Genomic DNA, 12,692 nt, shown 5'->3' on the forward strand with positions numbered 1-12,692 from the left:
TATGATATATATTATATTAAAATAAAATTATATATTAAAATTATACTGAAAGAATAGAAGAAAGGAATTCATCAGAAGGCTAGTAAGGAATAGAAAGAATGGAATGATAATAAAATCCTGTGACTGCTCACAGCCTCGACACAGGTGGCTGTCATTGGTCATCAAGTAAAAACAATTTCACATGCTGGGTAAACAATTCTCCAGATCACATTCCAAAGCAGCAAAACATGGAGAAGCTGAAGCTTCTCAGCTTCTCAGAAGAAAAGATCCTAATGAAAGGATTTTTCATAAAATATGTCTGTGACAGTGCCCTCCCAGCCATGCCTGCATTGCTCTTTCATCTCCCTGTGTGTGAATTATGGCAGGTCCCAGCTGCTGATTCCTCATCCATTCCCTTCTCCCCTCCACAGGCATGCTCAGCAGGTTGCTCTGACTCGAGATCTGCTGCACAGCAGTCTGCCCTCACTGCTGGTGTGTGTTTACCAGCTGGCAACCAGTGATGCAATGCACATGCAATTTTACAGGTTGTTTGGAAGTACCCTTTCATATAAGGTCTTCACCCAGCCTTTCAGTCTGCCCATCATGACTTGGAGCACTGGAGCAAAGAGAGTGATCTCTATTTACATTCCTTCCACACAACCAGGGCCCTGCAAACTGTTTTGGTGACTGGTTCCTACCTGCCCTGCCATCACAGCACCACTAAATTTGGATTTGAGGCTCTCAACACTTCTGCCTTTGCATTTAACATATGCTAGGGAGAATAAGGTCAATATTTGCCAGCCTGTGATGAAAACTGTCCCAGCGATGCCCGCGGTGGCCTGATTGAAAACTCAATCGAAGAAACAGCAGCTCAGCATCTGGCTTGAGTGATTCTGATAAAAACTGATGAGACCCACAGACAGTTTTGTTTTCACAGCTGACAGCCGCCTTGCATAACGCATTGGCATCAGCAAATATTTTTCCAGGGATAAATACCTGTCTGACCACGAAAGCAATGATTCCTCAAGATACTGCAGAAGGAAGCTGCTGGTGCAGCCAGCTACCTGCTGTGTGCACACAGGTTGCTGAGAGTTTCTGTTGACTTTAGACACTTACCAGGAACAATTTCAAGCTTTTGCTTCGTGACTCCAGCAAACACAAAGCAATATTATATCCTTCCTGCTCTTCTGAAAGCGAGTTCAGGACATTAATTCAATGGAGACAAGAATTTATTCTTCTACAAAAGTGGTATGATATGTTCACTGCATGGTATTTTAAGGATATTCATAAATTTCCCAGCAAGCCAAAAGCAAAGGAAGAAGTTTTCTGCTGAACACTGGTACTAGGCTATAAACATAAAACTTTTGTACTATTTTTAAACCAAGCAAAAATATCCTATAACTGTGCCAGAAACCAGAGGAACAGAAGCAAATGCTGTGCATTTTTAATAGGGAGACTAACTAATCATCAGACCAAAAGATCTATTTAATGAGATTAAGTAATAATACAGTCATCACTTGCAACACTCAGCAGTCCAACCGAGTTTAGCTCACCTCCCAAAACCGATTATTTTAATCAAAAAAACAGAAGAAGAAATAATCCAACAATAGAAGTTCTTACGTAAAGCTTTTGGCCAGAAAGGGAAACATTTCATCTCCGACTCCTGACGTTCTCTCCTGACTTCACTGCTCGTGACTCAACAACACAGCCCCAGTGAATCATCCCTGCTCCAGTGTGTGAAGCTTTTCAGGGCTGTCATGGAAAACATCACCTCCCTGAGCCTCCAGGAGAGACACAGTGCAGGAGGTACCAAAGCACCACCTCTGGGGCCCCACTGCAGCACCCCCAAACTCAACAGACTCATTCAGCCTTTTCCTTCTGCCTTTGAACACTCTGTTTCTCCACCAGCTGCTCAAAAGGATGATTCACTGGAAAGTTTTCAACCATTCCCACAAATCCCCAAGTTGAGAGAGTTTTTAAAGGGATTGAGTCTGGCTTAAGTGAGCTCACACTAGGGATTACAGCTGGTTTAAGAAAATACTTTCAAAAATCAATTTCACTGAAAGCAGCAAATGCCTTTTTGCTCCTTTTTTTTTTTTTTCACCTACATGAGATCTGGTATTTGGCCACAGCTAAATTAGGCAGTGCTAGTGACAGGTTGCTGCTCTGCCTCCTTTGGCTCTCCTCCCTCACACCACAGTGGTACTCAGCACTGAACTGCTCAGAATGAACTGTTTTCCAGCTCCCTCACATAAATCTTTTCTTTGCCCCCAAACTGTTAATCCAGCCACTTTAACTCTGTTTCTGGAGGCCAGGGAGAAAGCCCTGTGAAAGCCTCATGGGCCAAAGAAGCATCCACCCTCCCATGGCCCTACACATCAGCTGGGATAAGGAGAGCAGCAGGGTGTTTGTGGGTCTGGTTGTAGCTCAACCACAGGAAGGAGCAACCTTCCTGGTGAAAAATGGATTTTTAAAGGTGCTTTTGAGCAGCCCTTGGTGCCCAGCACTCCTGTGTTTCTGCTGGAGGCAACCAGAGAGTACACACAGGGCAGAACATGCTTGCTGGAAAACTGGCTTAAGATTCTTCAAGGGCTTTCAGGGGGGAAAAAATAATTGCCCTGGGGCCTAAATGGAACATACTGAAAAATAAGGAATTATTGACAATAAGGAAAAAATTGATTATTCTACCAGATCAGAAACCATTTTGGAAGGACAGCTTATCCCCAAAGCCCTGTTTGGGGGATGCAGCTATGAAGACAGCATCTAATTTAAATTCCCAGTGGTTTAAAATAAGGACAACAGAGGAAGGTACTGCTTATACCCCATGTATCTGATCCAGGCAACATCTGTTCCTGTCACAACCCTGATAAGTGGGGTTTTTTGAACTTCAAACATCTGAGATTCTCCTGTCTAACCCTGGCAGTCCCCAGTTTTATCTACTGGACTCCATCACACAATGGTTTACAAACAGCTTTTCCACATGGTCATAAGAATAACAACAGGAACAACAAGAAATTATCCAAACAAAAAAACCCATAACCCTTAGATTACCCAGACTTCCCTTCTCTGAGGAGCATCTGTTGCTGTCAGCAATGCTGCAGATAAGATTAAACCTGCTGCTAAACCTCCCAGTTTCCACTCTGCTCATCCTTTTTTTCCATCCTGAAAAGGGAATTTATCTGCAGCTTTGGAAAGGCTTTGTCCTGGAGAGCAAAGTCAGTGTTTGTGAGCAAGGACGTGTGACCCTCTGCAGAGACTCACCCTGATTTTGGGTCTCAAATCATGACCCTGCACTCCTCCTCTGCTGTGACAGCCTTCACTGGACCAAGGGAGAAGGCAGAAGGGGGTGACAGAGCCTGTCAGAGGCCACAACACGAGCCAGGGGTAAGCCACTCTGCACCTGGACCCAGAGCAGCCTGCTGAAGTTAAAAGCTCTAGAATCAAACTCAAACACAGCAATCACTCTGAAAACTCATGAATGGAAGGTCTCAGAGGATCAATAAAAGAGAAAGGCAAGGAGAAACATGAGCAGAAGTTTGAGGGAAGTTATTCTGTCCCTCTCCTCTGCTCTCATGATACAACACCTGCAGTACTGCAGCTCCAGGGCCTCCAAGGATGTGAATCTGCTGGAGCAAGCCCAGAGGAAGCCACCAAGCTGCTCCAAGGGCTGGAGCCCTCTGCTCTGGGGACAGGCTGGGAGAGCTGGGGGTGCTCAACCTGAAGAGAAGCTCCAGGGAGACATCAGAGCTCCTCCCAGGACCTACAGGGGCTTCAAGAGATCTGGGGAAGGACTTCTGTCAAAGGGCCTGGAGTGATGGGACACAGGGGAATGGCTCCACACTGCCAGAAGGCAGGTTTGGATTAGCTACAAAGCAGTGATTCCTCACAGTCAGGGTGCTGAGGCCCTGGCACAGGCTGCCCACAGAAACCATGGCTGCCCCATCCCTGGAAATGGTCAGGTCCCTTCCAACCCAAACCATTCCATGATTTTATGGAAATGAACCTCTGATGTTATGGGTTAGGACTTGGCAGGAGTCAGCACTCATCTCTCTCATTCACTTCCAGGCTCAGGTGTGTGCAGAGCACTTGCAGGTGTCCCTCCAGCCCAGCCAAGAGCCTGGCACCACAAGTGCAGGCACAGGCTCACATCCTCCCAGCAGTGTGCAGGGGCTCACACCCTCCCAGGAGCACGTGGGACACTGCCTGGCCAGCTCCCACAGCCACATGGGTGCAAACCCAAAGCCAGTCTGGCCAGAGCCTGGCCTAGCTTGCCTTCCCAGAGCTGCAAGGACAAGCTCTGCCTCTACTGACTTGACTCCATTGCTGTTATCCTCATGACAAAAAAAAAAAAAAAAGAAGAAACCTTTCCCTGGGAAAGGTGTGCCTGCTGCACAGGGTGTCAAGGAGCAGGCACGTGCTGTGAGCCATCAGGTGACATTACTCCATCTCCAGGTGTCACTGAGGACACCCCCAGGGCACAGCAGGTTCTCCTGCCCACCGTGGCACTGCCTGTCTCCAGCAGTGTGGCAGTGCTGGCTGTGCCCAGCTACCAAAGTGTACCAGGAATGCTGTAAATCTACACCCACACAGACACAGCCCCAGCCTGTGCCCAGAGCCTGTGGGAACCCAGGAAATTCCTGGCAGGGGGCTCAGGGACCCTGGCAGGGGGCTCAGGGACCTTGGCACAGAGCCCAAGACCCCTGTGCCATTGATTTAGCCCTTGGAAAAAACAATTACCAACCTTGTATGAAGGATTACAAGCCATGACAGTTTAAGTAGAATGACAGTGAATTTATCATGGGGTGAAAAAATAGATTTTTGGGGTTTTTACAATGGGGGTTCAGGAGGCAAGATGGAGGGAACTGGGCATGTCCAGCCTTTCTCCTTCTTCTTCTTGGGCTCCATCTTCTGGGTGATGTTGGCACTTTTAGATGGGTTTAGAGTAGAAGCTCACTGTCTAACACAGGTGATAGGTATTGGGAAATGATTGTAAATATTGTACAGGTAGTTTTTAGTATAAAAAGATAACACTGCCTGGGGCAGGCAGAGTGGCTCTGTCTGTCCTGCTGAGCAGACCTCAGCAGGTCAGGAGAAAGAATTTTATAGATAAGATACAATAAACAACCTTGAGACCGAGAACTGAAGAGCTCTGACTCCTTCTTCGAGTGCTGGGCTGGAAAAAGAGACTCTAACACATCTTAAATCACTGTGACCAGAGAGAGATCCTGAGAAGAGCCCAGCTCAAAGGATTTATCTCACACTTCTTTATAAAACAGTCCCAGCTGCAGCCCTTCTCCATGCCAGCTCCACAGCCATGGATCCACCAGGGCTCCTGCAGGCAAACATCAGGGTACCTGGAGCCACAGCCCAAGGATCCTTCCCATTCACTTCCAAGGACTGGGTGGGGTCAGGACTGTTGCTGTAGGGGCTCTCAGACCCCATAATTTGGAAACTGCTGGCTCAGAGCACAGGAAAGGGAGCTCTGGAAGTCATTCTTCTCAACTCACACCTTTAGTTGATTTAGAGAGAGATATATTAGCAAGATAAATTATATAGAGAAATATAGATATTATGTGGGAAAGGACTTTGGTTCTATATAGGACAGAGCTCAGCAGAGCAGGGAGCAAACATTCACTGAGGACTTTGTGTTTGTTGTTGTTATGATGGGTGATTGCCCTGGCAGACCTGAAGAGCCCAGCTGAGCTCAGGACCCCACCAGGCTGAGACCCAAACACCCAGGAGGGGACAGCCTCCAGCCCAAAGCCTCAGGAGAGGTCTCACTGCAGCCTTCCCCTTTTATAAAAAAGGAGCCACAGGGACTTTCTACAAGGGCAGACAGCGATGGACAAGGGGGAACTGTCTTAAACTAAAAAGGAGAGATTTAGATGAGATGTTAGAATGAAATGCTTTACTCAGAGTGTGACAAGACACTGGAACAGGTTGCTCAAGGAAGCTGTGGATGCCCCATTCCTGGAAGTGTCCATGGCCAGGCTGGATGGGGCTTGGAGCAACGTGGTCCAGGTTTTCCTGCCCATGGCAGGGAGTTGGAACTCCCTGATCTACAATCTTTAATGTGTCTTTATGATTCTATGATTCAAAGCCTTTTACAGTCAAGAGGGAAGAGAAAGAAAATGTGTGGAGAAGGATGGACAAAGAGATTAAACCAGGTGCCCAAGGTCATGTGAGAAAACTTTGGTTACAAACCAAATATATTTTACCCTGCTACTTTACTCCTCCTACTGCAAATCTTATCACTGCTTGTGGGAGGAAGGGAGGTACTTTGAAAGACCCACCCTTCATTTAGTTAATTGTGATCATTACCCAAAAAAACTGTGTAATTAACACATTTCAACATGCCATAAAACATCTTCCATGTTACTAATTTATCTCCTGGATTTACAACACCACAATGATTAGTGAAATAAGAGAGGAAAAAAAAGTCAGAAAATATGGAGAAATGTGTCAGAAAAATATGGAATGAGAAGAAAAAAAAGGATATAAACAGACACACCCTGTCTGATTCCATTTTGACTGCACAATTGGGTTCAACTAGGGTCCCAATTACGGTGCCAAGCTGGGTGCTGCTGGAACAGAATGGTTCTTCCTGTGCCATATAATGGTGATTGTAGTATCTGGACTTTTTATAATAGGGCAGATCCTGGGTTTCCAAGATAAGGATGAGAATAGGCTGTCCTTCCCAGAGACATCTCCTGTCAGCCCTTGGATTTCCACATCTCTGCAGTTCCCTTGTGAGGCTGAAATAGCAATTTTTCCCTGGGGCTGCAGGCAGGAAAGGAGCAGCAGCCACACACCACACCACAAGTGCTCACATTGAGCATTAGGGCTCAGACACCTGAGTGACCTGAACAATGTGGGGAGGAAACAAGGCAGGCAAGGCTGCTGAGACCAGCAGAGCCCACCCCACAACCATCTGAGGCAGCAGCTCCTGAGCTTGGGCAATGTGACCATTCCTGACATGGCAGATTCCTCCTGGCTGTCCCAGAGGTGACAGCATCACTCAGTGTGTGTGTCACAGGAGGAATGAAGGACCTGCTCTCATTGCTCCTGTGGCAGTTCCAGTTGTGGGTTTCTCTGGGTCTGGATTGAAGGCACTTGAGACAGTAGTTCATGTTTGGAGATGTTTATTATTTCTTATCAGTAAAACAGTCTCACAACCATGAGTTCAGCAGCTTTTCATTAGAAGGCACAAAATGGCCAACAATCTCTTGTTCCAAGGCCTTTTCAGACTAAACTATCCAATTAAGAACTGACACCTGGATTATTTTCCCTTTTAACCCAATCACTGATCCCACAGAGCTGCAATGGGGACTTTTCTGCCCAATTACAAAATGCCACCCAAACCCATGGAGAAGAAGCATGGAGCAGAAACCCAGGATGACACCCTGTGCCCTCCATCTTGCTTCCATCCACAACACACTAAAAACCCCAAAACCTCAATTTCTCACCCAGTGACACACCTGCACTGCTCTCTATAATCTATTTCACACTTTTGTGGGTTCCAGTTTATCTTGAAGTCTTGGGAACTTTCTCCATGAATGAGGGTCAGAGTCAGTGCTGCCCTGGGGGTCAGGGCACCCCAGAGCAGACAGAGAAATATTCCCTGTGCCCTGGGTTTCCACATGCTCCAAACCCTCCCTCCACACCACATAATGGTCCTGGGTTCACCCCAGGCACCTCTGAGAAAGCAAACTTTACTCACAGATCTGTGACTCTGGGGATCTCAGCATCTTCTTTGACTCCTGCCATATGGTTTTGCAGTCCTCCTGGAGCTTATAGAACCGCTCCTTTCTCCAGGAGCTTGACTTCACTTTTAGCAGCTGGCTGCCTTTCAGGAGGAACTTCAGGTCCTTGTCATCTTTGAGGCCTGTGGAGAAACAGAAGTGGGAATGTTTTAAGAGACAGCTCAAGAAATGATGCTCAAAAGAGTTTTCCCTTCCACAGGGGCAGCCAGGTCTGGGGAGGAGAGCGGAGCAGAGAGACTCAGAAATCCTCCATGGGTTCATGGTCACTTCATGATCACAAAAGAGGCTGAAGCCTTGTGTGCTTCTCAGATTGAGTCTGAATACTTTGTAATTCTCAGGTGTTTTACAAAGGTAAAACACTTCCAGCAAATACTGTTAGGATGCAAAAAACTACAACAAAACCAACAACAGAGAAGTAAAAGCAGAAAAAGGAAAATTGCATAACTTGTAACTGGAATGCTGTCAGGAACTTTCAAGTGATTTCAAATCTCTTCTGCAACAAAATTTCCTTTGCGGAAACAGGAATACACAAAGATATCTCTCATCCTCCTCTGGCAAGCAGTGCCTTCCTAGCCATGTGGGAATTCTGCAGATCAGATGAAGCTTAGGAGAAGGAAGTTTGGTGACAAGCAGCAACAGATCACTAAGACAGCAGGAAGGAGCAGCCAGGATCTCCTCATTGCTCAACCATCCAAAGGGTCTTTGTCTTTCTTACACTACAAGGCCAATGTAATGTCAAGTAATAACAACCAAACCTTCTGGTTGTGGGAACTTCAGATTTCACAACTTAGCCTAGATTTAGGAAGGCACTTAAGACATCTAGAGAGGAAACAGGCACCTACTGAGCCTCTGAAAACAGATTTGGCATTCTACATGGTTTTGAGTGTCCCAGCAGTGCATGACTTCCACATAGCTAAATACCTTGGAGAATCTGTCCCTCAAACCAACCATTAATTACAAATCTGAAGCACGCAGACTGAGAAGGGAGAGAGCATGAAACACAAGAAACACATCCTGGGCTTTCAGTAATAGGCACCTTGCAGCTCTGTGGCACTGCATGAAAGGCTGGCTCAGAGCTGGTGAAGCAGCATTTCACTCTGCAGAGCTGACCATGCACATCCCAACTCCGAGGAAACTTCTCTTACCTTACCCTGACAGTGCAGGGAGCCACTTGGCCACCTGCAGCCACCTGCCACTCAATTCCAGGGACATTCCTCAGTGCTATACAAACATAATGTGGAGTCTCACAAATAACATTTTTTTCAGTGCAGAGTTCCCTGTGACATTGGGCTGGTTCTTTGGGAGACACAGCTTCTTTGATCACTGGCTTTTAAACAAGGCAAGACAAGGAACTACCAGGCATCACTTCAGGCCTGCTTGGAAAACAAAACCCTGAGATCCAAGTGGCCAAATTCCCAGTCTCTTGACATTCCATACAGGAAACTGAAGTGCCAGGTGCTGCAAAGCACCAGTGTGGGTCATGGTGGCAGCAGCAAAACACAGCACTGTGAGTTTGTAACTGGGATACACTGGCCTAAAGAGAGCATTTTAGGCTGCCAAAGCCTGAGATTTACATCAGAGATAAATACATGGGGTATCCAGTGTCCACTGTTTGAGCAGCTCACAGCATTTATTGGTTTTGCAGAGCTCAAGGAATATGCCCAGAGCTAAGCCAGGCTGAAACATCCAGACTTGAAAGCATCAGAGTAGAAGCTTGAGAACCTGCAAAGGTGGCTTTGGCCTCTCTCTTTCCTCAAAGTTAAAACAGACATCTCATTAATTGTCTTTCCTGCTACAGCACTGCTTGGCTCCCCAGCTCATGAGTGGTCTGGAGGTTCCTAAGAGGGGAACTTGAATGCTTCCCCCTCCAAAAACCTCAGAAAAAAATTAATGGAAAAAAAGTAATGTCTCCTGCAAAGCACAGAAGGGTGACAAGGTGAGGCCAGCTATGGGACCTGGGACAGCATTCCCAGGGGTTGATGAGAGGCCAGATCATCTGGAGGAAGGACACACACACAACAGCTTCACAGGTTCTTGGTCTCCAGAGCTGGCTTCTGCTCTAAGGCAAAGGTGCACAGACTGCAGCCTCACTTACATCCCTGGGGCTCCCCTCAAGGTTCCTGGAGAGGAAAACAACTTCTCCCTTCTCCCTATTCACCCACCTTTCTATTCTGGCTCCCAGCTCAATTTTTTTTCTTTTTCTTCAGATCCCAACCACTCTCAGTCATTTACAGGACAAGGAGGAGGACAAGTCATCCTGGGGTGGCATGACAAGGAGGGCAGGAAACCCATCAAATCCTTTGGATGCTGATGTTTGTAAGTGTGGAATGAGGAATCCATTTAACCAGGGCATGTTTTGTTCCACAGGCCCTGTGTGCAGCATCTGTAACGTGTCCTGCTACCAGGACACCCCAAACAGCTGCACCAATGTAATAAAGACAAATCTGGATGGGCACAGGTGGTGGCCAAGGGCAGATTCCTCTCCTCCAGGCTTGAACCACAGAGTTCAGACACAAGCTGGAGCTCAGAGCCTTCATCCTGTTCAGCAGAACAGCCCAGGCAGTGTAACAATGTCAAAACTCCCCTTCTTCTTCTTCCCCAGTGCTTCAGGCTCTGCCTCCTATGCCCAAGCAAGCACTGGCACTGACTCTTTCCTTGGGTGAGTCACTTAACTTCTGTGTTCCTACCTGCTTTTTGTTAGTCCATAGTGCAGCATAAGACACTCTGATCTGCTGATACCACAAACACACCCTGATGTGTGTGGGGACATTACTCTCAGCTGGTTATTTGAACTGCTTTCCAGCAAAAAAAAAAAAAACAACAAACCCCACCTTTTCCCACCAGAAACCTGAAGATTTCTTCCTAGCAACCCCATGGTGAATCGTGGAATGGTTTGGGTTGGAATGAAGCTTACAGGTCATCCCATTCCACCCCCCTGCCATGGGCAGGGACACTTCCCTTAGACCAGACTGCTCAAAGCCTGAAGCTGAGGAGATTTGTGGTCCAAAGCTCCATCTCACAGCAATGAAAATCAGAGTCATACACATTGTACACATACATCATGTAAAAGTTAAAAACCACTGTGCAGCAGGACAAGGATATTGACTCCCAACTATATAACAACACTAATTAGCATGAGAAGCACAATCACTGTACTGAAATAGACATGCAAATCCTGCCTGAAGCATGTGGCAAGACTGTGTCTTGCTTAGCATCCTCTGTAAAATACCAAATACACACTTAGCATGCAAAATTACAGAGTGCCTTTCAAGGGTCAGGACCCCCCTACTTGCAAAACATCAGTCACACACTTTCTGAACAGAATATTTTCAGCACACAGTGATGTTCAGAGCGAAAATCATGTTTGGCCAAGGTAGGAGTGCCTTGAGCACACACAGCACCACAATAACCATCGTGTTGATACATTGCACTAGGAAGCTCCAGCCACTGAGATATCAGAAATGTTAACCTTTGGCTTATCTAGCTCAGGTTTACAGCAAGCAGAAAGCCCAATAAAACAATAGCTGTCATGGTAGGAGCCAGGCTTTGAGCTCACTGAGGAGCTCCTTAGGATGGCAGTGACAATCTGTATTGTTGCACTGTTCTCACAAATCTGCTGATCTGATAGAAATTAATTACAGTCGCTATAAAACAAGTCTCCTCCTGTCTGCTCTCCCCCTGCCACCTGCTAACAGACCAGGTTTAACTCAGGTTTGCTGGTTTAAAAGGCCAGAAAGCCCTTCTTGTAAAGTCTAAGGAACTCGGGTGAGTAAATGGCTATTTCCCACTTCCAACCACCCTGTGTATCCCACTTGCATCCACCCGGGCTGTGCCTCCAGAGAGCAGGAACCAGCACTGAGTTCACAGCCAGGCACACAAGTTATGAAACTCCCCGGGTTTCCTCTTTCATCGGCAGCCTCTGCGTGCTTCCCTGGGCTCTTACAGCAACAGGCAGCACCACCGGGCAGGGCTAAAGCCGGGCAGGAGAATGGCACTGCCCTCCCCAAACACCCTCAACCAGAGGCAGTGCAGAAACCCGGCAAGAGATTTGGGAACGGAGCCTCTGCCCGCGTTCTTTGATGCCTCCAACGAAGCTGTTCGCACATCTGGCGTGTGATTACAAGCGAACGAAAGGAAACCTTGGGAATTGAAAAAGAACGCTGGAGTTTAGGGCGGAGCACTAAACTGCGCAGGGAAAAGAGAAGGGAAGCGGCTGCCGGGTGTGCCCACGCTGTCCCTGTCCCTGTCCCTTACCCAGCCTGATGCCGTTCAGCGCGGCCACTCTGCGGCTCTGCTCCAGCAGGATGTTCTCCTGGGACGCGGTGCGCTTGGGCTGCCTCCGGATGCACTGCATGATCCAGCCTGGGGCTCGGCGGCCGTCGGGAGGGCTGGGGGGCCGTGCCACCCCTGCGGGGGTCCCTGCTCATCCAGGAGCTCCGGCGGTGTCACACGGGGCTCCAAGGAGCGGCCAGCGGGACAGCGGCAGCGCAGGCGGGCAGGGGAGGGCAGAGTCCGGCTGGGGGTGGGACCGCGCTGAGTCTCTCCTCCTGCTTCACACGCTGGATGCAAACTCAAGCCGAGGAGCCTGCCGGCAGCTGCCCAGGTAGAAGGAACGAGTTTTCCACCAGTGGGATTTTACGCATCTTTTCCAGAGGCTGGAGGAGTCGCGGATATTGTCTGTGGCTCCTAATCAGTGCCTTGGGCTTGTCAGCGTGTGCTGCCCGCAGCGAGCCTGGCTCCACCTTTCTCTTCTGAGCAGAGCTGCTCCCGCTGACCGGCACTGAACACGGCGCCCAAAACACCTCCTAGCCAAGGCAGATGGGACCCAAACGATGCTCGGAAACTGCGTTTGAATCCTCTTCCTTTTCCACTAACTGAAGAGTGTTTTCCTAAGAGTGCGGAGAGCGCCTTCTCTGCCACCGATTTCCTGTGTGTGACTTGGGTGAGTCA

General features: G+C 48.0%; 1 protein-coding gene across 1 annotated transcript in view; it reads right to left on the reverse strand.

Moving 5' to 3' along the window:
• The window catches only part of PLCD1 (phospholipase C delta 1), a 47,885-nt gene extending 35,707 nt beyond the window's left edge, over positions 1-12,178 (reverse strand). Inside the window, exons 1-2 of the mRNA XM_066550708.1 lie at positions 11,997-12,178; positions 7,700-7,864 (exon numbers count right to left, since the gene is read on the reverse strand). Of these exons, the coding sequence (XP_066406805.1) occupies positions 7,700-7,864; positions 11,997-12,096 (265 nt within the window). The 5' untranslated portion in view covers positions 12,097-12,178. The remainder of the gene's footprint in view (positions 1-7,699; positions 7,865-11,996) is intronic.
• Between the last annotated feature and the right edge of the window lie 514 nt (positions 12,179-12,692).

The sequence above is a fragment of the Molothrus aeneus genome, chromosome 1 (assembly GCF_037042795.1).
Source record: "Molothrus aeneus isolate 106 chromosome 1, BPBGC_Maene_1.0, whole genome shotgun sequence".
Lineage (NCBI taxonomy): Eukaryota > Metazoa > Chordata > Aves > Passeriformes > Icteridae > Molothrus > Molothrus aeneus.